Raw genomic sequence first — 21,867 nt, 5'->3', positions numbered from 1 at the left:
TTTTTAATATTTTTCTGCCAGGGCTCCTTTCAAAGACTCTCACTGGGCGAGGAAAGGACCTTCATTCCAATGCCAAGGGACACCGTTATGATCACCGTGATTTACAGTTGCCCATGCGGTGCTCAGCTGTCGACGGAGCACCTGTGTCCACTCTGCAGCATTTGTTTCATACATGTTATCCAGCTGCTGTAACAGCTCCACAAATTGCAGTCCACGGACTGCTCGTGCGCTGGGAGACTCTTTTAATTTCTGCCATTGCAATCCAGTAGCACCTTGTGAATGATCTGAATTATCTTCCTCAGGGTCAATATGTGAGGATGGGTCATAATGATATTGTTCATCGTAAAAACCTGCTCCAGACGGTTCGTCTGTTAACAGGGGTGTTGTTGGAGAAGAGGGTGCGGGAGGTGGAAGCAGGGGAGTTTTGGTAAGGAGGGGGTGGACAGATTACGGGGTATAGGGGGTCTTTCTTTTCGGTCTGCTTTCTTTTACTTTCAGGCTTGGGCGCTGTCTCTATCTTCATTTTCTGCAACGCTAGCAATAATTCTTCCTTGTCTTTTTTGTGTTTTGACTTCAGCAGCCAGCAGGTTGTTACACCTCTGCTTATTCCACTTCTTACATGCCTTTTAAAATCCAACCCAGTCTGCTTCTCTATTAACTGTTTAGGGGACCCGCCTTTCAATCCCGACGGTGTACTAGGAGCCTGGTGATTCTCTGAAAATAATCCTTCTAACATTAGGTTTTGAGGACCCTGGGGGACCTTTTTGACTGGCGTGCCATTATAATTTCCCATAGTAAGCGGCAGGCCTTCAACAGAGAGCAACTCAATCCCCGATTATTTCTCGTCCCACTTGTCGTCCCCGGAATCAACCAGTCGACAAGTGGAAATCAACCTCCCCTCTTCCAAATTTCACACGTACTCTAACTGCCCCTTTCACCCCTATTCCTCTTAATATAGGAACGTGCCTCTCGGTCCTTTCTACTCGAATTCTTAAGGGATGACTTACTAGCATTCACACTGTGCCGTCACTCTCTATGAATCCCTAAAACCCTTCTAGGTCGATACGGTATGATTCTCTATTCTTTCAGCATGCTTTTATTTTTTATTCTCTTTTATTATTATTTTCTTTTTTCTTTTCCCCGTATACTTCTATTTCTTCCAGCACACCAGTCAAACCAACGGGAATCCCCCGAATCTACTCACCGTGACTCCTTCTGCCTGCCTGGAAAAATCCCATCCAGTTGCTTTTCGTTTCGGTCAGGAGGAGGTCAGCGACTCCCCACGCAGGAAAACGCCCGAGGTTGGCCAGTCCTAACTTTTACCGGAGCTGGTCCTCGATCCGCGGAAATTGATCCACTTGGACGAACCCGCCCAGGGAGTCATCTGCCCGTCTCCTGCCCCACGTTCGGGCGCCAAAAACTGTGGACGAAAAAGGCACACTGGAAAGCAGACAGATAATATTTTCTCAATTCACTTTCTTTATTCATTCGGAGTCGCAGTAAGTAGAGATTCAAAAGAGTATAACTTATTGCCGCAAAGCTCAATTGAACCCTGATCAAAAGCCAGGAGGGGTTTTTTATACTTCAGCATCTCATGATTAATAAGACAGAAAGAACATCCTTATCAAAACAGTAAAGTTAAACAATATGTCTGTTGAGCTAAGCATTATCTGTGTTTTGGAAGCTAAGCACAGGAGAGACGCCTTTGCATAAACTACATGTGCAGTTCTGCAGCCTTGTGACCTTGTCCCTGAAACATTCACTCTGAGAAAGGGAAAAACAAGAAACAGCTTACATTTTATTCATGTGGACACTATTTCTCCTGAACCCTGGAATAACATATTTTTGTTAGTTCATAAGCCAAAGCGTCTCTCACTGGCAAGTTACAAAATAGTTATTATAAAGATTCTAATTTACTAAACACACAAAATACATGGTGCTGAGGAGAACATTCTTCTTCTACATTATACAGTATTACCCTAAAGTCTTTGTGTTCAGTTTCTTAGATAATATAGTATATTTCACTCTGAAGTTGAACAAGCCTGCCATGTCTCATAGATACGTTAGGTCATGGGTTGATCTCCATCAACTCTTGAGTAACATTTTCAGTTTTGTGGCTTACCTACAGTAAGACACTATATATACGATGTTAATAAATACTTTACTGAATGGTCTGGCATCCTAACTGGGATGGAGAGTGATGCCTTACCTGACCCAGGAGGTGGGGGGCCCATAATGGATGGACTATGTAAGTGCAGATGCAACCTGGCTAAGATGGCTTTCGATACCTATCCCAGTTGGGGTGGAAAAAGAATGGATGGTCTGGCAGAATCCGGATGTTTGGAGCAGTCCTTATCTCCATACAGTAGGGTGCAGCCACTTCAACACTGTTTGTTAGTTCCTGTTTCCCAAATTTTGTGAGATACCCCCATGTTAACATTTAAAATCCCTAAGTCTTCCTGTCTACTATATAATGTTAAAATTTCTTTTTGAATTTTTTTTCTGTTTCTGCCATGCCTCAAAAACCAGTGAGACCTTGTGTGTGGACATGTAAAGAGAATGCTATGTCTGGGAAACTAGGGAAAGTGTTTCCATGTTCATGAGCTTAGCTAGCGAAAGCAAATTCACAAAACAAAAAAAAATGAAGTATATTATGCCCTAACTATCATCAGAACCAACAGATTCTGTCTGTTAAATAGAGGCCCTTTGGAAAGAGGAGGAAATAATAACAATGTTGACAGTCTTCCATATTTTTTACACACTGTAGTATATTTACTTACAATTCCTAAACATACAGTACCAATATATTTTTTCTTGAAAGTCTGATTTTTTTTAAGAGTGGTGCATCTTAAATTGGAAGCAGTGCAGTAATTTCTTATATTTGTGAAAAATGTAACATCCTATTCCTCTTCTCTTCTTAATTTCTTCTGCTTCTGCATACTGTCTGGATGTGCACAGTGTCAAGACCCAAGTCTTTCTAATAAGGCATGTTTTCAAGTTGCACGATCCCCTCAAGCAGGACCAGGCTCAGGTTTCCCTTATAGGCATGTCATGCACGTCTGAGGTGATATGGGAGGAGACTCCAGGCCAGACAGGTAGAGATATTTGGAGTACACACTGTCTGGGAGCATCAACTCCAGAATTGGAAGTGTCAAACCGTGTTTAGGTCCTTACAGAGCTGGACAGTGTCTTTGAAAACTCTGTGGTAATAGGCAAGCATGAGGAGCCCCAACAGGCCACCTCAAAACCAGTCCCCAGCGCCAGGGGGGCTTGCCCCCTAGTTGGGAAATTGGGATTAATAAAGTATCTATCTATCTATCTATCTATCTATCTATCTATCTATCTATCTATCTATCTATCTATCTATCTATCTATCTATCTATCTATCTATCTATCTATCTATCTATCTATCTATCTATCTATCTATCTATAGTATATAAGGGCAGGCTGTTTAAACTATGGAATGGGCATGCAGGTGGTTTTGGACTGACCAGGTTTAGAATGGTACATGAAACGGTGAAAAACAGTGTAAAAATAAATATCCATAGTAATGTAAATTCTAGGTAAAATTTGAAGTGCAAAAGTAAAATATGTAGCATATTAAAAATAGCTAGGAATTAATTTTTTTTTATTTTATTGATTATATTGTAATCATTCCATACAAATAGATCAATTTTTAAAAAAAAAAAAAAAAAAAAAAAAAAAAGGATTGAAAACAAATCCACCCTCACCCCTGAGAAAGAGAGCATGGCCAACGGACTAAAACTTAAGCTTCCACTTTTGCTGTGTGGTTGCAAGACATGGACGCTATCCATTGACCTGAGACAAAGACTGGACTCCGTTAGTACTGTGTCTCATCATAGAATCCATGGGTACAGCTGGTTTGAATTTGTGTCGAATGAGCGGATGCTCACGGAGTCCCAAATGAAGCACATTATCTGAGGGAGCATCAGTTACGGCAGTACAGCCATGTGGTGCGATTCAATGAGGGTGATACAGGTCACAAGATTCTAATTGTTGAGGACCCAAGCGGCTTGACCAGGTAAATGGGATGCCCACATAACACTTGGCTCCAACAGATAGATGGACATTTCCGGGGTTTAGGACTGGATCTCATGTCTTCCTAGAGGGATGCCAGCCAGGATCCTGAGCTATTTTGTTGTGTGGTGGGTGTGGCAATGTGCTGTATCAGTACATACTCCCTGACCTGACCTTGGGACTTTACCTGCCCTGATATTAACTGGGCTAACCTTGCAAATAGCACAGTACGTACAAGAGCAAGAGTTTTTAGATGTAATTAGTGACTGTTTTTTTTCATACATTATGTTAAATCATCAATGTAAGGCAGGGGTGGGCAAAGTCAGTACTGGATGGCCGCAGTGGCTGCAGGTTTTTGTTCCAACCCGGTTGCTTAATTAGAAAATTTTATTTCATGGCTTGTTAGTGCTTTCACTCTGCCATGTCAGGTCATTCTCATATCCTAGATTTTTTTTTCCTTTCTAAAGATACCATACAAATGATTTGAAGTTGAAAACGGAGGAGTAATTTTCAGTCCTTCACTTTTTTCTCTTCACTTTCCTTCCAACTATGTAATTGAACCAAATGGTGCACGATAAATACACACAGGTGTACAGTAATCCCTCCTCCATCGCGGGGGTTGCGTTCCAGAGCCACCCGCGAAATAGGAAAATCCGCGAAGTAGAAACCATATGTTTATATGGTTATTTTTAGAATGTCATGCTTGGGTCACAGATTTGCGCAGAAACACAGGAGGTTGTAGAGAGACAGGAACGTTATTCAAACACTGCAAACAAACATTTGTCTCTTTTTCAAAAGTTTAAACTGTGCTGCATGACAAGACAGAGAGACAGTTCTGTCTCACAATTAAAAGAATGCAAACATATCTTCCTTTTCAAAGGAGTGCAAAGCAAGCAGTCAAAAAAAAAATCAATAGGGCTTTTAAGTATGCGAAGCACCGCCGGTACAAAGCTGTTGAAGGCGGCAGCTCACACCCCCTCTGTCAGGAGCAGGAAGAGACAGAGAGAGAGCCACAGAAAAACAAAGTCAAAAATCAATACGTGCCCTTTGAGCTTTTAAGTATGTGAAGCACTGTGCAGCATGTCCTTCAGGAAGCAGCTGCACACAGCCCCCCTGCTCACACCCCCCTACGTCAGCGCAAGAGAGAGAGAGAGAGAGAGAAAGTAAGTTGGGTAGCTTCTCAGCCATCTGCCAATAGCATGCCTTGTATGAAATCAACTGGGCAAACCAACTGATGAAGCATGTACCAGAAATTAAAAGACCCATTGTCCGCAGAAACCCGCGAAGCAGCGAAAAATCCGCGATATATATTTAAATATGCTTACATATAAAATCCGCGATGGAGTGAAGCCGCGAAAGGCGAAGCGCGATATAGCGAGGGATCACTGTAAATGGAAACAAGCTAAATGGACAACTGCTGCTTTCTTTTGTCAGTTGCATCGTACTGCTAATAAGGAGCAATTAAAAGTGAGAATAAGCATCCAAAATCTTAATGAGCGAGACAACTAACACAAAGTAGAAGTGTTACTTGAGCAATAAGGGCTCCTTATTAAGCAATTGGGTTGGAACAAAAACCTTCAGCCACTGTGGCCCTCCAGGACTGACTTTGCCCACCCCTGATATAAGGGGAATCATTTTTACATTTTGTATTTTGTAATAAACAGGATAGAATTCAGGGTGTAGCGGAGATTGAACCGCTAGGGTCAAGTAACCATAGTATATATAATACAGTTCTCAATTTTTTGGCAGGATGCAAACACTAAAACTGTTTAACTTGTAGGGCAAATTTTGAGCAGACGAGGCAAATTCTGAAAGGGATAAACAGACATAAGCTTTTAGGTGTAGAAATAGTCGAGAAACAGTGGAACAGGTTTTAAAACATTTTACATACATCCCAAAATTTAGATTTAGTGGGAAATTAAAAAAAAAAAAATAGAGCTCGTATACGAATCTTAGATGGTATGAGAACATGAGGACAACCAATTAAGGGAAGGCTATTAGGGAAGCTGAAAGGCAGTTAGAGAGGAATATTTGTGATAAATTAAAAAATGACCCAAAGAGACCTTTTCAGTATTTTAGTAGTAAAAGAACAGTCAAGAATGATGTTAAGTGTATCAGAAATATCAAAGGGAATTTAAACATACAGACAGTGAAACAGCGAATTCTCTAAACTTGCATTTTTCTGAAGTCTGCGCATGTGAGGAAGTACAGTTAGGTCCATAAATATTTGGACAGAGACAACTTTTTTCTAATTTTGGTTCTGTACATTACCGCAATGAATTTTAAATGAAACACCTCAGATGCAGTTGAAGTGCAGACTTTCAGCTTTAAGCAAAACGATTGCATAAAAATGTGAGGCAACTAAAGCATTTTTTTAACACAATCCCTTCATTTCAGGGGCTCAAAAGTAATTGGACAAATTAAATAACTGGAAATAAAATGTTAATTTCTAATACTTGGTTGAAAACCCTTTGCTGGCAATGACAGCCTGAAGTCTTGAACTCATGGACATCACCAGATGCTGGGTTTCCTCCTTTTTAATGCTTTGCCAGGCCTTCACTGCAGCGGCTTTCAGTTGCTGTTTGTTTGTGGGCCTTTCTGTCCAAAGTTTAGTCTTCAACAAGTGAAATGCATGCTCAATTGGGTTAAGATCAGGTGACTGACTTGGCCATTCAAGAATTTTCCACTTCTTTGCTTTAATAAACTCCTGGTTTGCTTTGGCTCTATGTTTTGGGTCATTGTCCATCTGTATCATGAAACGTCACCCAATCAATTTGACTGCATTTAGCTGGATTTGAACAGACAGTAGTATGTCTCTGAACATCTCAGAATTCATTCGGCTGCTTCTGTCCTGTGTCACATCATCAATAAACACTAGTGTCCCAGTGCCACTGGCAGCCATGCACGCCCAAACCATCACACTGCCTCCACTGTGTTTTACAGATGATGTGGTATGCTTTGGATAATGAGCTGTTCCGCGCCTTCTCCATACTTTTTTCTTGCCATCATTCTGGTAGAGGTTGATCTTGGTTTCATCTGTCCAAAGAATGCTTTTCCAGAACTGTGCTGGCTTTTTTAGATGTTCTTTAGCAAAGTCCAATCTAGCCTTTCTATTCTTGAGGCTTATGAGTGGTTTGCACCTTGCAGTGTACCCTCTGTATTTACTTTCATGCAGTCTTCTCTTTATGGTAGACTTGGATATCGATACGCCTACCCCCTGGAGAGTGTTGTTCACTTGGTTGGCTGTTGTGAAGGGGTTTCTCTTCACCATGGAAATGATTCTGCGATCATCCTCCACTGTTGTCTTCCGTGGACATCCAGGTAGTTTTGCGTTGCTGAGTTCACCAGTGCTTGCTTTCTTTCTCAGGATGTAGATTTTGCCACTCATAATATTGTAGCAATTTCTCGGATGGGTTTTTTCTGTTTTCGCAGCTTAAGGATGGCTTCTTTCACCTGCATGGAGAGCTCCTTTGACCGCATGTTGTCTGTTCACAGCAAAATCTTCCACATGCAAGCACCACACCTCAAATAAACTCCAGGCCTTTTACTGCTTAATTGATAATGACATAACGACGGACTTGCCCACACCTGCCCATGAAATGGCCTTTGAGTCAATTGTCCAATTACTTTTGAGCCCCAGAAATGAAGGGATTATGTTAAAAAAATGCTTTAGTTGCCTCACATTTTTATGCAATTGTTTTGTTCACCCCACTGAATTAAAGCTGAAAGTCTGCACTTCAACTGCATCTGAGTTGTTTCATTTAAAATTCATTGTGGTAATGTACAGAACCAAAATTAGAAAGAAGTTGTCTCTGTCCAAATATTTATGGACCTAACTGTAGATAACCTCCTAGTGGTAACAGGGACAACTATGGAGCTACTGAGTGCTTTACGAATTATAGAGTAAGAAGTACTGTTTTGATTAAATAGGTTAAAAACAAACAAATCACCAGGATCAGATATTATCTACAAGTTCTTAACACTAGAATTACCAGAGCCTACGAAAAAACTCGCAAATCCGTCCCACCATAAATCGCATCTTAAATCCGTTTGCACCTCTCCGCCAGAGTCTTTTGTCATCTAAATGTGCTGATAAACACAAGCTACTAGCAGCCAGCTATTCCATCCCCCCACCGACTTAGAACGAACTTCTCCTAGCTCATGCCTTGCCTTGATTTGATTACAGTATCAGGGATTGAAATGGAGTTTTAGAGTGGAAATAATATAGCGTTATTTGGAATACACGCATTTCAAGTGTGTTCCATTTCTACGTATAGTAGTCTGTGCAAACACATTTTTAAAACAGAAACGTTTTTCATATTCTAATAGTAAATGACAAAATGTAGGCATAAACTATATAACGTATGAAGCCTGAAGTCCATATATCAAAGAAACACTTTCACAAAAGGTACAAATAAGAGAACACGTGCGCTTTTATTCAAAAATATAACTGCACAAAAAAAAAAAAAGCCGCGTTAGCATGCCACATTAACACTCTTACTACAACCGCCGCGGTGGCGTAAAGGTATCAGCTCCTGACTGGGAATCAGAGGGTGGCGAGTTCGATCCCGCACGGCTCCACTTCGAGAAGTGAACTGCTCTTATTCTTACAATTTTAGAATAACAACATAAATTTGATTTCAGTCTGTAACATCCGGTGTAACTTATGATACTGGTAAAGGTTAGCTTTTTTTTTTTTTTTTTTTAATTCACTTTTCATTCTCGCAGTCGCATTCAGAATCAATCCATACAACCCCATCTGACATAAAGACGCGCTATAGGTCTGCAGTGTACCACGATGCATACTACCCCCCCCCCCAAAAGGGTTCTGACACACAAACGCTGGCGAAGCTGCCTTCTTCGTATCTCACCGTCACTTGAAATCAGCAGTTCTTAGCATTGCACCACGCAAGCTGTCGTATCAAGCACCAACTGTAACTTGCTTTCTTTATTCTTCGGTTATAGTCTTGAATAAAAGTGCACTTTTATTTATGTGAAAACAGCTGTGTCAGATGGGGTTGTAACAAAGAGGTATACATAAACTGTTGCATATTTTTAGGAAGTTACTGTACACTAGGCAAAATTCTGAATGAATGGAAAATGGCAAATATAACCCCATTAAATAAAAAGCGTGATTAGGCGGATCCAAGTAACTATAGGCCAGTAAACTTAATGTGCATCTCAGGTAATTTAATGGAGGGAATTAATGAGGAACAGATTGAGCAACATCTGCAAGAGCAGGAGTTTTACTGAACAGTCAGCATGGGTTCAGACCAGTGCAGCCCTGTTTTACTAACATTCTGAAATTTTATGAGGATGCAATTAAAGAATATGATCAGAGTGGTGCTTATGATACTATTTATCTTGACTTTCTGAAAGCATTTGCTAAGGTCCCACATGTGAGGTTGGGCCTCATACTAAAAGAAGTAGGAGTTCAGGGTATAGTGTGTGGAAAGGTTGCAGAATTGTTATAAGACTCATCCACCTCAATGTGTTGTAGTTAATGAAGTTTATATGGGCGCTGAAGTTATAAAGAGACCTTTAGATATCCATGGGCCTTCTGCCCCTTCTCAGTGCATCAGTCCATTTGGCTCAGATGATCAGCAAAAGCTGGATATGGTGGTTCCTAAAATTCTTAAAAAAGCAGGACAAATACCATATTTAAATTTCAATAAAATATTCCTTAAACTGTGGCTCCCCTTCAATCCAATAAAAGTAACTCCATTCATCAGCTCACAGACCCCTGGCAAGAGTACCGGCTTTAGACTTAAAACTTTAAACTTATCTATATGTGGCACACACTTGTACAAAAAAAAAGCTGCAGAAGCTATAAACAGTACTTGGACGCCCACAGACTGCCTGTAGGTAAGCAGTACATTGTAAATTACATTCTAAAGTTTCAACCTGTGAAACCAATATTGTTGACCGGGACATGCACATGCACCGCCGCAGTAGCTATCCGCGTTTCATTAAACAAAAATCATTCGGTTGCCAATCTCGACTGTAAGGTGCTATGAGGACCTTGATGTCACTTTGTGTATTGGTTTCTATTTTAGAAACTATCCATTATCATTTGACCGTCTTCATTCCTCTCCTTAACACCATACCTACCCATCACCTCTTCATCCCCTCTTTTCCCTTATCCAACATGTCCATTGAAATCCACTCCATCCACACCATTGTCTGTCCCTTGGGTACACTGTCCATCACTTCATCCAACACACTCCAGAAATCTTCTTTCTCATTCCTCACACACCCAACTTGCGGGGCATATGCACTAACAACATTCATCATCACACCTTCAATTTCCAGCTTCAATAACTCTGTCTGACACGCTTTTTACCTCCAAACCACTCTTGACATACTGTTCTATCAGAATAACTCCTAGCCCATTTCTCCTCCCATCCACACCATGATAGAACCATTTTAATCCACCTGTTATTCACCTGGCCTTGCTCCCCTTCTATTTAGTCTCTTGCACTCACAATATATCAACCTTCCTTATCTCCATCACATCAGCTAACTCTCTCCACTTAGCAGTCATACTGCCAACATTCAAAGTTCCTACCCTCAGTTCCACTCTCTTTACCTTCCTCCTCTCGTCCTGCCTCTGGACACGTTTCCCTCCTCTTCTTCTCCTTCTTCACCAACAGTAGCCCAATTTCAGCCAGCATCCTGTTGGCTAACAGTACAGGTGGCGGCTGTTGTTAACCCAGGCCTCAACCGATCTGGTATGGAAATCTGTATTGTTGTACTGCATATTGATCTTGCAAGATTTTACTCCAGATGCCGTTCCAGATGTTACCCTCCCCATTTTTCCAGGCTTGGGACCAGCACAAACAAACGCACTGGTTTGTCATCCCCTGTGGCTGGGTTAAAAATCTTTATTCACTAAATAATACAGTGTAGCATTTATTTGGCAAGCATTTAGATTTTATTAGGTATTAAAGTAATCTAAAGATTATTTAAAGTATACGGAAGGATGTGTATAGGTTATGTGCCAATACTATGCCATTTTTATAAGGTCCTGAGCATCCTCATATTTTGATATCTGCAGTGGTCACGGAACCAGTCCTCCACAGATATGATTAATTTATTTAATCCATCAAATCACTATTCAAATCAATCCTTTAAATAACTTCTTGCACCATATAATCTTTAAGTGACATCAAGTAACATAACAAATTTTTCAGTGAAGTTTATTTTTTATATTTGAGTCAACATGACTTATTATGGATTATAAGCATCAATTTACCAGTTACACATTTGTGCACATGCCATCTGTAGTATTCATTTAGGAAAGAGTGACAAACTTCAGACATGTCTGTGTTTTGGGTTTATGAAATAAAAAATCCAGTGATGTCTACATTAGTGCTGGGCGCTATACCGGTTCATACCAAAAACCGTTTTTTATGATAAGGATTTTTCTTATACCGCAACACCGGTTTAAATTGCCTAAACGACATTCAGAACGTGGCGCAGCGGGAAACTGTTCAAGTGGGGACCTTTTTCACTGCTACACCGCTAAACACAGATTTGTTGCACAGGGGCTCTTTTTCACTGCTACTCCACTAAATAGGTAGTGGTAGTGTAGGTATTGTGCGGTGAAAATGGACAGAGAACATTCCGAAACTGAAGCTGACGATAAAGTTGAACATAATGACACAAAAGAACTTTTGCCGAAAAAAAGGAATCACGTCCGTTTCCTGGAGATACTTTGGTTTTAAAAGGTCGGATGTGGACCATTATTTTCAAATGTGTAAATACTGTTTCTATACTACTGGATAATACTGCAAGCCAAGTTGTACTTGTTTATTTGTTTTCAATACAGTGTAATTTACCTGGGTACTGTATAATAGTGTGATGACATGTTGACTTTATTCTCGACATTTCCACTTTAATCTCGACGCTTATGACGAGAATAAAGTCGACATGTTGACTTTATTCTCGAATTTGTCATTAAAGTAGAACATCGTAAACTAAACTTCATCATAAAATGAATATTTAATTTACTAGATTTTCTCAAACCCCGTCATAAGTTATATAGCACATTAAATGCTTTGTGTTAAGTGTTCCCCGAGCTTCTTAAACTGACTTCCTCTTGCACTAAGAGGAGGCGCCGGCAGCGATCGCCACACAGTATACATTCACTTCATGATATTCCTGCTCTCTGAACATTTAGAATGCTAAGATAAATACTTGATATAATTTTCATGGTGAAATGCATTAAAGCATGCATTAATCATGTGGGGGCACGGCGGCGTGGAGGTTGCACTGCTGCCTTACAGCAAGGGTGTCTTGGATGTACACTGCCTTGCATTTGCATGTTTTTCTGGTGGGTTTACTCGGCGTGCTTCAGTTTCCTTTCAAAGTCATGTAGGATGTGGGGTTTTGTTATGCTATATTGACCCTGCTAGTGTATGTTTTGCTCGTATTCACCCTGCGATGTACTGGCGACTCATTCAGGGATGGGCGCAACCCTGAATGGATGGCATAATTAAACATGTATAACGAAGATATTTTTAAAGTTCTGAACACTCCGTGGGCTAAGTTTATAACTAGTTTTAATTTCACAAAGTCGTTTATCGTGTGGTGATTGGTTATGTGGAGAAAGAAAAAGTAAGGATAGGAACTGGGGTTTTGGTACGTCAGATAGAGACAGTACGCGTGCAATAAAGAAAGCTCAGAAGAACATGCATTGAATTCTGTGTTCGTGTCTCCAACCACCAGATCACAAACCCAACATTTACACAATATTTAAGTTAAACCTGTGCGATAGCTATTCATACATCCAGTTTTTTGGAGCCTCGTCACACCTGCCATTAAGTTCTCTACACTGAACATACACCTGGGGACCCCCTTACTGCGAGGGAGCAGCACTACCGCCACACTACCATGCATGTTTAATACCTGCTTTAATGCATTTCATCATGAAAATGATATCAAGTATTTATCTTAGCATTCTAAATTTTCAGAAAGCAAGAATATAATGAAGTGAATGGATTCTGTGTGGTGATCACTGTCTCATCTTAGTGCGGAGGAAGTCAGTTTAAGAAGCATAGTGATTAACAACTGGGTCAGGGAACACTTAACACAAAGCATTTAATGTGCTGCATTAACTTATGACGGGGTTTGACAAAATCTAGTAAATTAAACATTGATTTTAGGAAGAAGTTTAGTTTACGACATTCTACTTTAATTATGAAGTAAACTATGAGAATAAAGTGGAAATGTCGACTTTATTCTCGACATATAGTTTTTTTTTTTCTTCCCTGTGTCCGTATTTTTTTTTCTTCACCATGGCCCTAATATGATTCCGTAGGGCTATACCACAAATAGCATTATAAATGCAAGTTGCAGTCCGTATTAATGCAGTTTGCCTAAATGATGGTTTAGTTGGTAAAGATGTCATCACCAAGTTGCACTTGTTTTATTTTATTTTAATTTGGTGAATCCTGTGTAATGCACCTGGGCTTGAAGCCTTGAAGTAATAGTGCAACTATCAGTAATAATACTATTATTTATTTTATTGTTGTTATTTATTAGTTTAAATATTATGCAGTTTAATGATGGTGAAGTTGTTTAAAAAGTCACTTTAACGTGTCAGTGGACAGAGATTGTTAACATTAACAGAAAGTGTAGTTGGTTTACAAAAAATATTTACTATTTATTCCTTTTCTAAGACATGTTCAGTGCAATACAACTTTTGACAAGCACTTCTGGATATTTTACTAAGTCTAAATGCCTCTTTGGGTGGTTGAAAATATGTTGTCAAAATCATAGTTTAAGCTTTTGCAAAATTTGTTCAATAAAAAGGTTCTATATTTTGACTGTATCTGTCATGCAACGTGATTCCTTCTCTTCATTAGTGCCACCCCCTTGAAAACTATCACTTTATGGGGCCATGCAAACCTGTATTAATACTTGTGTGCACATTAAAATGTTTTTTTTGTACAATGTACAGTGCTCTTGACAGTGGAATAGGTTATTCTTAGCCAGTAATTGCAGTGGAAAATGTGGTTAACATCCTCTCATGCATGGGGAAAAAAATACTGTCGAATACCGTGAAACTGGGATAATTTTGAAAAATACCGTGATATAGAATTTTGGTCATACCGCCCACCCCTAGTCTACATATACAGTTATCTTTGCTGCCCTCATATCTGTATATTTTGGGCACTGACACTAATAACTTTTAATAAAATAATAAAATTATCTATTTCAAGGGTTGTTAATGGCAATCTTTGACCTTAATAGAATATTGTTACTGAATTACAGTGTCATTTCAATATTAAGGGCAGCACGGGAGCATATGGTTGAGAACTGTTGTGACAGATTAAGGTCTCCGTGACCCATTGAGCCCTCAGACCAGACGTCAGACACCAGATAAAAGTCCATGCATCCATCCACTTCCGCTTATCCGAGGTCGGGTTGCGGGGGCAGCAGCTTGAGCAGAGATGCTCAGACTTCCCTCTCCCCGGCCACTTCGTCTAGCTCTTCTGGGAGAATCCCAAGGCGTTCCCAGGCCAGCCAAGAGACATAGTCCCTCCAGCGTATCCTGGGTCTTCCCGGGGCCTCCTCCCAGTTAGACGTGCCCGGAACACCTCACCAGGGAGGCATCCAGGATGCATCCTGATCAGATGCCCAAGCCACCTCATCTGACTCCTCTCGATGCGGAGGAGCAGCGGCTCTACTCTGAGCCCCTCCCGGATGACTGAGCTTCTCACCCTATCTTTAAGGGAAAGCCCAGATACCCTGCGGAGGAAACTCATTTCAGCCGCTTGTATTCGCGATCTCATTCTTTCGGTCACTACCCATAGCTCATGACCATAGGTGAGAGTAGGAACATAGATCGACTGGTAAATTGAGAGCTTTGCCTTGCGGCTCAGCACCCTTTTCACCACGACAGACCGATGCAGTGCCCGCATTACTGCGGATGCCGCACCGATCCACCTGTCGATCTCAAGCTCCATTCTTCCCACACTCATGAACAAGACCCCGAGATACTTGAATTCCACCACTTGATGCAGGATCTCGCTACCAACCTTGAGAGGGCACTCCACCCTTTTCCGGCTAAGGACCATGGTCTCGGATTTGCAGGTGCTGATTCCCATCCCAGCCGCTTCACACTCGGCTGCGAACCAATCCAGAGAGAGCTGAAGATCATGGCCTGATGAAGCAAACAGGACAACATCATCTGCAAAAAGCAGTGACCCAATCCTGAGTCCACCAAACCGGACGCCCTCAACGCCCTGGCTGCGCCTAGAAATTCTGTCCATAAAAGTTATGAACAGAATCGGTGACAAAGGGCAGCCCTGGCGGAGTCCAACTCTCACTGGAAACGGGTTTGCCTTATTGCCGGCAATGCAGACCAATCTCTGGCACTGATCGTACAGGGACCGAACAGCCCTTATCAGGGGGTCCGGTATCCCATACTCTTGGAGTACCCCTCACAGGATTCCCCGAGGGACACGGTCGAATGCCTTTTCCAAGTCCACAAAACACATGTAGACTGGTTGGGCAAACTCCCATGCACCCTCCAGGACCCTGCTAAGGGTGTAGAGCTGGTCCACTGTTCCGCGACCAGGACGAAAACCACACTGTTCCTCCTGAATCCGAGGCTCGACTATCCGATGGATCCTCCTCTCTAGGACCCCCGAATAGACTTTTCCAGGGAGGCTGAGGAGTGTGATCCCTCTGTAGTTGGAACACACCCTCTGGTCCCCTTGCTTAAAGAGGGGGACCACCACCCCGGTCTACCAATCCAGAGGCACTATCCCTGATGTCCATGCGATGTTGCAGAGGCGTGTCAACCAAGACAGTCCTACAACATCCAGAGCCTTGAGGAACTCTGGGCGTATCTCATACACCCCCGGGGCCCTGCCACCAAGGAGTTTTTTGACCACCTCGGTGACCTCAGCCTCTGAGTCCCCTGGCTGTGCTTCCACATTGGAAGGCATGTTAGTGGGATTGAGGAGGTCTTTGAAGTACTCCCCCCACCGACCCACAACGTCCCGAGTCTAGGTCAGCAGCGCACCATCACCACCATATACAGTGTTGACACTGCACTGCTTCCCCCTCCTGAGACGCCGGATGGTGGACCAGAATCTCCTCGAAGCCGTCCAAAAGTCATTCTCCATGGCCTCCCCAAACTCCTCCCACGCCCGAGTTTTTGCCTCAGCAACCACCAAAGCTGCATTCCGCTTGGCCTGCCGGTACCTATCAGCTGCCTCCAGAGTCCCATAGGACAAAAGGGTCCTGTAGGACTCCTTCTTCAGCTTGACGGCATCCCTCACCGCCGGTGTCCACCAACGGGTTTGGGGATTGCCGCCACGACAGGCACCGACCACCTTACGGCCACAGCTCCGGTCAGCTGCCTCAACAGTAGAGGCACGGAACATGGCCCATTCGGACTCAATGTCTCCCACCTTCCTCGGGATGTGGTTGAAGTTCTGCTGGAGGTGGGAGTTGAAGCTACTTCTGACAGGGGGCTCTGCCAGACATTCCCAGCAGACCCTCACAACACGTTTGGGCCTACCACGCCTGACCGGCATCCTCCCCCATCATCGAAGCCAACTCACCACCAGGTGGTGATCAGTTGACAGCTCCGCCCCTCTCGTCACCCGAGTGTCCAAGACATGTGGCCGCAAGTCCGACGACACGACCACAAAGTCGATCATCGAACTGAGGCCTAGGGTGTCCTGGTGCCAAGTGCACATATGAACAACCCTATGCTTGAACATGGTGTTCGTTATGGACAATCTGTGACGAGCACAGAAGTCCAATAACAAAACACCGCTCGGGTTCAGATCGCGGGGGCCATTCCTCCCAATCATGCCCTTCCAGGTCTCACTGTCATTGCCCACGTGAGCATTGAAGTCTCTCAGCAGAACGAGGGAGTCTCCAGAAGGTATGCCCTCTAGCATCCCCTCCAGGGACTCCAAAAAGGGTGGGTACTCCGAACTGCTGTTCGGTGCATACGAACAAACAACAGTTAGGACCCATCCTCCCACCCGAAGGCGGAGGGAGGCTACCCTCTCGTCTACCGGGGTAAACCCCAATGAACAGGCTCCAAGTCGGGGGGCAATAAGTATACCCACACCCGCTCGGCGCCTCTCAACGAGGGCAACTCCAGAGTGGTAGAGAGTCCAGCCCCTCTCAAGGAGATTGGTTCCAGAGTCCAAGCTGTGCGTCGAGGTGAGTCCGACTATATCTAGCCGGAACCTCTCAACCTTGCACACTAGCTCAGGCTCCTTCCCCTTCAGAGAGGTGACATTCCACGTCCCAAGAGCCAGCTTCTGTAGCCGAGGATCGGACTGCCAAGGTCCCCGCCTTCGGCCACCACCCAACTCACACTGCACCCGACCTCCTTGGCCCCTCTCATAGGTGGTGAGCCCAAGGGAAAGAGGACCCATGTTGCCTCTTGGGGCTGTGCCCGGCCGAGCCCCATGGGTGCAGGCCCGGCCACCAGGGGCTCGCCATCGAGCCCTGCCTCCAGGCCTGGCTCCAGAGGGGTGACCCGCATCCGGGCAAGGGAAAACGCCATCCAAAGTTTTCATTCATCACAGGAGGTTTGAACTGCTCTTTGTCTCATCCCTCACCTAGGACCAGTTTGCCTTGGGTGACCCTACCAGGGGCATAAAGCCCCGGACAACAGAGCTCCTAGGATCATTGGGACACGCAAACCCCTCCACCACGATAAGGTGGCAGTTAAAGGAGGGGATAAAAGTCCAAATATTGAATTTATTATAATAATAATGTGCACAAAGCACCCTTCACCCCAGAATACTCATAAATTACCAATAATCAATTAATACAATCCTCCACACTCCCAGACGCGTTGCCACCCTTCCACCCAGCTCAGCTCAACGTCTGGGCTTTCCCATCGTCCTTTTATATTCCCCGATCCGGAAGTGTTCCTGTCCCACAATCCACAAGTTCTCATTACTTCTGGGTCAGGGTAAAAGTCCGTTTCTTCAACCCGGAGCACGTTGTTTCTTCTTGTCATGTGGTCATGACGCACTTCCGGGTTATAGGGCACGTAAGAGTCCGACAGCCTCCCTACAGCGACTCCTGGTGGTCCCCAAGGTATCCAGCAGGGATGTGTATACAAACTACAAGGTCCATAAGGCCCTGCTGGAATTCGGGGAACCTCCATGCTGTTGGGAGGGCTCCACCTGGCGGCCTGGAGGTGTGGGCCGGAATATTTAGCCGGCCATCCATCACACTGTATATTCATAGCTCCAAAAACCTTATTGTTTTCCTCTCATCCGCATTGATTTTCTCTTGGCACTCCAGTTTCCTCAGACATCTCAAACCACACAGTTTAGACTGACTGCAAATTCACTTTTTTGGTACGGATGTGACTGTGTATTAATATGCCATCCAAGTCTGGCCTGTGTCTTCTGCATCATGCAGCCATGAGATATTACAACACTTTGAAACCTAGTATCAAAATAAGTGAGCTCACCAGTTATTGATTGAAATTTTAACAAAGATGTACATCCATCTTTTACTTCACTAAGAAAGGTAATGTAATGGAAATGTTAAGCAATGGAAATCTTGTGCTTGAGTTTAGGGTGTGAATTGTACTTTTCACAACCTCACAACATTCTATCTTGCATTTATTTTTCCTATTGTTTTGTTATCTTATTTTACCCTTCAACTTTATATATACACTGTTAGGGGTGTAGGCCTACCTCTGGACCAGGAAAAGTGAGCTTCCTCCAAATATTCTAGTTTAAATAATAATACACTATTATTGTACTTGTAAAGTAATTGTTCTTAATACTACCCACAAAGCTGTAGACTTGATAGCTATTTGAAAAATTTGGATGGTAGTTAGCTTGAATACTGTTTTACATAATTTATTTTAATTTGTACTGTATGTAATAATTCTTTTAATTCTTTTATTTTTGATTAGATGTTGGTCACAACACCTGAGAAATGGGATGTGGTTACCAGAAAAAGTGTTGGTGATATTGCTCTTTCCCAAATTGTCCGGCTTCTTATATTAGATGAAGTCCATTTACTTCATGAAGACAGAGGGCCAGTGCTGGAAAGTTTAGTGGCAAGAACACTTCGTCAGGTAAGCTGATCATTGGTAAATTTGAGTCACCTATTAGATTATTAAGAGCCACACATGAAGTATAGGCTGGTTTAGTGGTGCAGGGAAAATTAGTGTAGTCCTTATGTTTTAGTTCCTTTTGCTCACCCATGTAACTCTTATCTTTGTTTAGCATTTTAGAGACTCTTTGTAGTTTTTTCTTTTCTTTTAAATGTTAAAGATACACTTCAGCCAGTTACTCATGTTGCATATTTCACATCAGGTATGCTCACAATGTCTAAAATGCATGTTTTTTTTTTTTTAACTAAAATACTGTTTTAGTTTCAAGGTGATGCCACTGAGTATGGTCTCTGCTGTACCAAATATGATCAAACTGTGTGCTTCCATAATGTCAAATGTTATTTTACCAACTTTTTTTTTTTTCTTGTATTACCTTGGGTTGCATTTGCTATGATTACATTCATAAACATAGGATAGTGGGTCACTCACCAACTATAGCTGAATCTGCTTGGCTGAGTGACATCCTTCAAAAAAATGGTGACATCAGCAGACACTCCCAAAAGAAGCATTGATGAAAACATGCTGGAGTGTGTGACTGGCTGAGGACCAGAACACACTGACCACTGCTGCCCAGTGTCCTAACAGCCAATTTTCAATCACTAAAGAACAAACTGGATGAAATCAGAGCAAAAAATTTGGACTATAACGTGGCTGACTGTGACAGTACTGGTCCATGATATTCGACGTGTTAAATCACTCTCCATTTACTGTATGGTCAGAACAGAGTAGTCCAGCAAATCAGAAGTTGGAGGTGTGTGTCTAATGGTCAACAAATACTGGTGTAACAGCAGGAATGTAACGATCTTATTATGCTACTGCTTGCTTGATGTAAAGCTCTTGGTGATTGAATGTGTAGACCATTTTATCTCCCTTGGGAAATTACTTTTGGCTATGTACTGTATATTCCACCTCAAATGGACACAGACAGATGGGACTATATGAAACACGTAATCTCCACTAGAATGATAAGCTGGACACTGACCTCAAAACTGGTGATGCCAAACTTTTATCAACACATTACATTTTCTACAAAAGGGGACAGGGCACTTGACCATTGCTATACTCCATTTAAAGATCTTTATAAGGCAAAGTTGTTGCCTTTGTTTGGTAAATCTAACCATGTCACCATCTTTCTTATGCCCAGGTATAAAAAAATAATAAGGCCTAAAGGTTCAGTCATGTATGAAGTTGTGCGTTGGACAGATTAATCAGTGGCTATTCTCCAGGACGTGCTGAGTGTTGCTGACGGGGAAATGTTCAGGTGCAGCTCCATTGACATCATCAGTGGGGTCGTTCCATGTCAAATCAACCAATGGCCCACAAACCTTGGACTCAAAAACTTCTGGAAAAAGTATCAGGTTTACCCATGTCAGTCAGGAGACACCCTGTAAAATTGTTTGATGTAAGATAAATACTTTCCAAGATACCGCCAGTTTACCGGGGGGGTGACGATTTTATTCCGCCTCATTTTTTCATCAATTTTCACAAGTCCACAGGCTCAAGAACTAAACCACCAAGCAGACTCAGACTTTGCACGCTGGGACATTAATTGGTATAGTATGTGATGAAATTAAAATATTTGGTCCAGATGACACTGCATGGTCAAAACAGCCCCTTAAAACTGACCAAAATTTAATTTGAGTTTTTGGCTTAGCTATGTTTAGGCCTTAGAAACACATATTTGTAACCAACATAGACTTCTTTTTTTTCCTTATTCAGATAAATTTTTAGGTTTTCTGAAAAAGCAATAAACTTAAAAGTAACTTTATCAGGGTTTGAACAGCAAACCTCTCAAATCCAAAAAATAATTTTGAATTTAATTTTCAGAGCACCCTAATGACATGTGGAAATGTGAAGATAATTTTAAAAATATTATTCATTTAGTCTACATTGTCCTTTCTTTCTCTAAACACAAACCTTGCTTTTCTTATGCAAATCTTTCATGGTTATTTTCCATCCTAAACATAGGCTGAATGCACAATGTGTCAATAACGGTAATTATTGAGTTTTCAATCACTAAGATATTAAAAGTGTCAAACTTTTTTCATATTAAATGATGATATCCTATCTCATGTTACTGAACAGAAAATGCAATTCTCCATGGTCAAAGGAGTACTTGGGAAAACGAGAAAACCACTATTACATCCCTACAGAAAATGGCACACTCAAAATCAGCCCGGTGTGTGATGAAGACAGTCATTTGACTGTCAGAATATTCACAGCTGAAGCAGCAGCTGAGAACCTGTGCTCTCATGATCACACTCATGATGGTTCAAATGAATCCCTCACATTAGATCAGTGTCCTTGTTGGTGGCAATGTTGAAAAATGTTAGATTGGTGGAATCTAACATTTGGTGGAATCCTGATGTTTCATTTATCCAAACTGTCCTGCACAGTCTTTCCATTGGCCACTTAGAGACTATATTTGTTGGGTGCCATTACAGTGTTTTATTGCAGTGCTTAGTGTACCTGCAGTGGGAGGCAGTACCATCTTGAACTCAAAGACAAAGATGCTCAACACTCTTCACTTCAATTGAAACAAATGAAATGGGTCACATTCCTACTGTTGTAATACCAAGATTTTAACATTTCATTGTAACTAGTGTTATATTTAATGACTAGCAAAATACCCACGCTCCGCAGTGGTGAAGTACTGCCTTAAAATTTTTATTAAGAAGAAAAGTAAACCTTTTTAAACTGAG

At 42.2% G+C, this 21,867-nt stretch overlaps 1 protein-coding gene across 2 annotated transcripts in view; it reads left to right on the top strand.

The window, feature by feature from the left end:
• Positions 1 to 21,867, top strand: part of ascc3 (activating signal cointegrator 1 complex subunit 3) — an 854,735-nt gene that overhangs the window by 233,016 nt on the left and 599,852 nt on the right. For both annotated transcript variants that reach the window (XM_051925342.1, XM_051925343.1), the window contains exon 11: positions 18,962 to 19,126. In XM_051925342.1, the coding sequence (XP_051781302.1) occupies positions 18,962 to 19,126 (165 nt within the window). The remainder of the gene's footprint in view (positions 1 to 18,961; positions 19,127 to 21,867) is intronic.

This window comes from Erpetoichthys calabaricus, chromosome 3 (genome assembly GCF_900747795.2).
Source record: "Erpetoichthys calabaricus chromosome 3, fErpCal1.3, whole genome shotgun sequence".
In the NCBI taxonomy this organism is placed as follows: domain Eukaryota; kingdom Metazoa; phylum Chordata; class Cladistia; order Polypteriformes; family Polypteridae; genus Erpetoichthys; species Erpetoichthys calabaricus.
The sequence above is the reverse complement of the archived record's forward strand: the minus strand, read 5'-3'. Positions and strand labels throughout refer to the sequence as shown.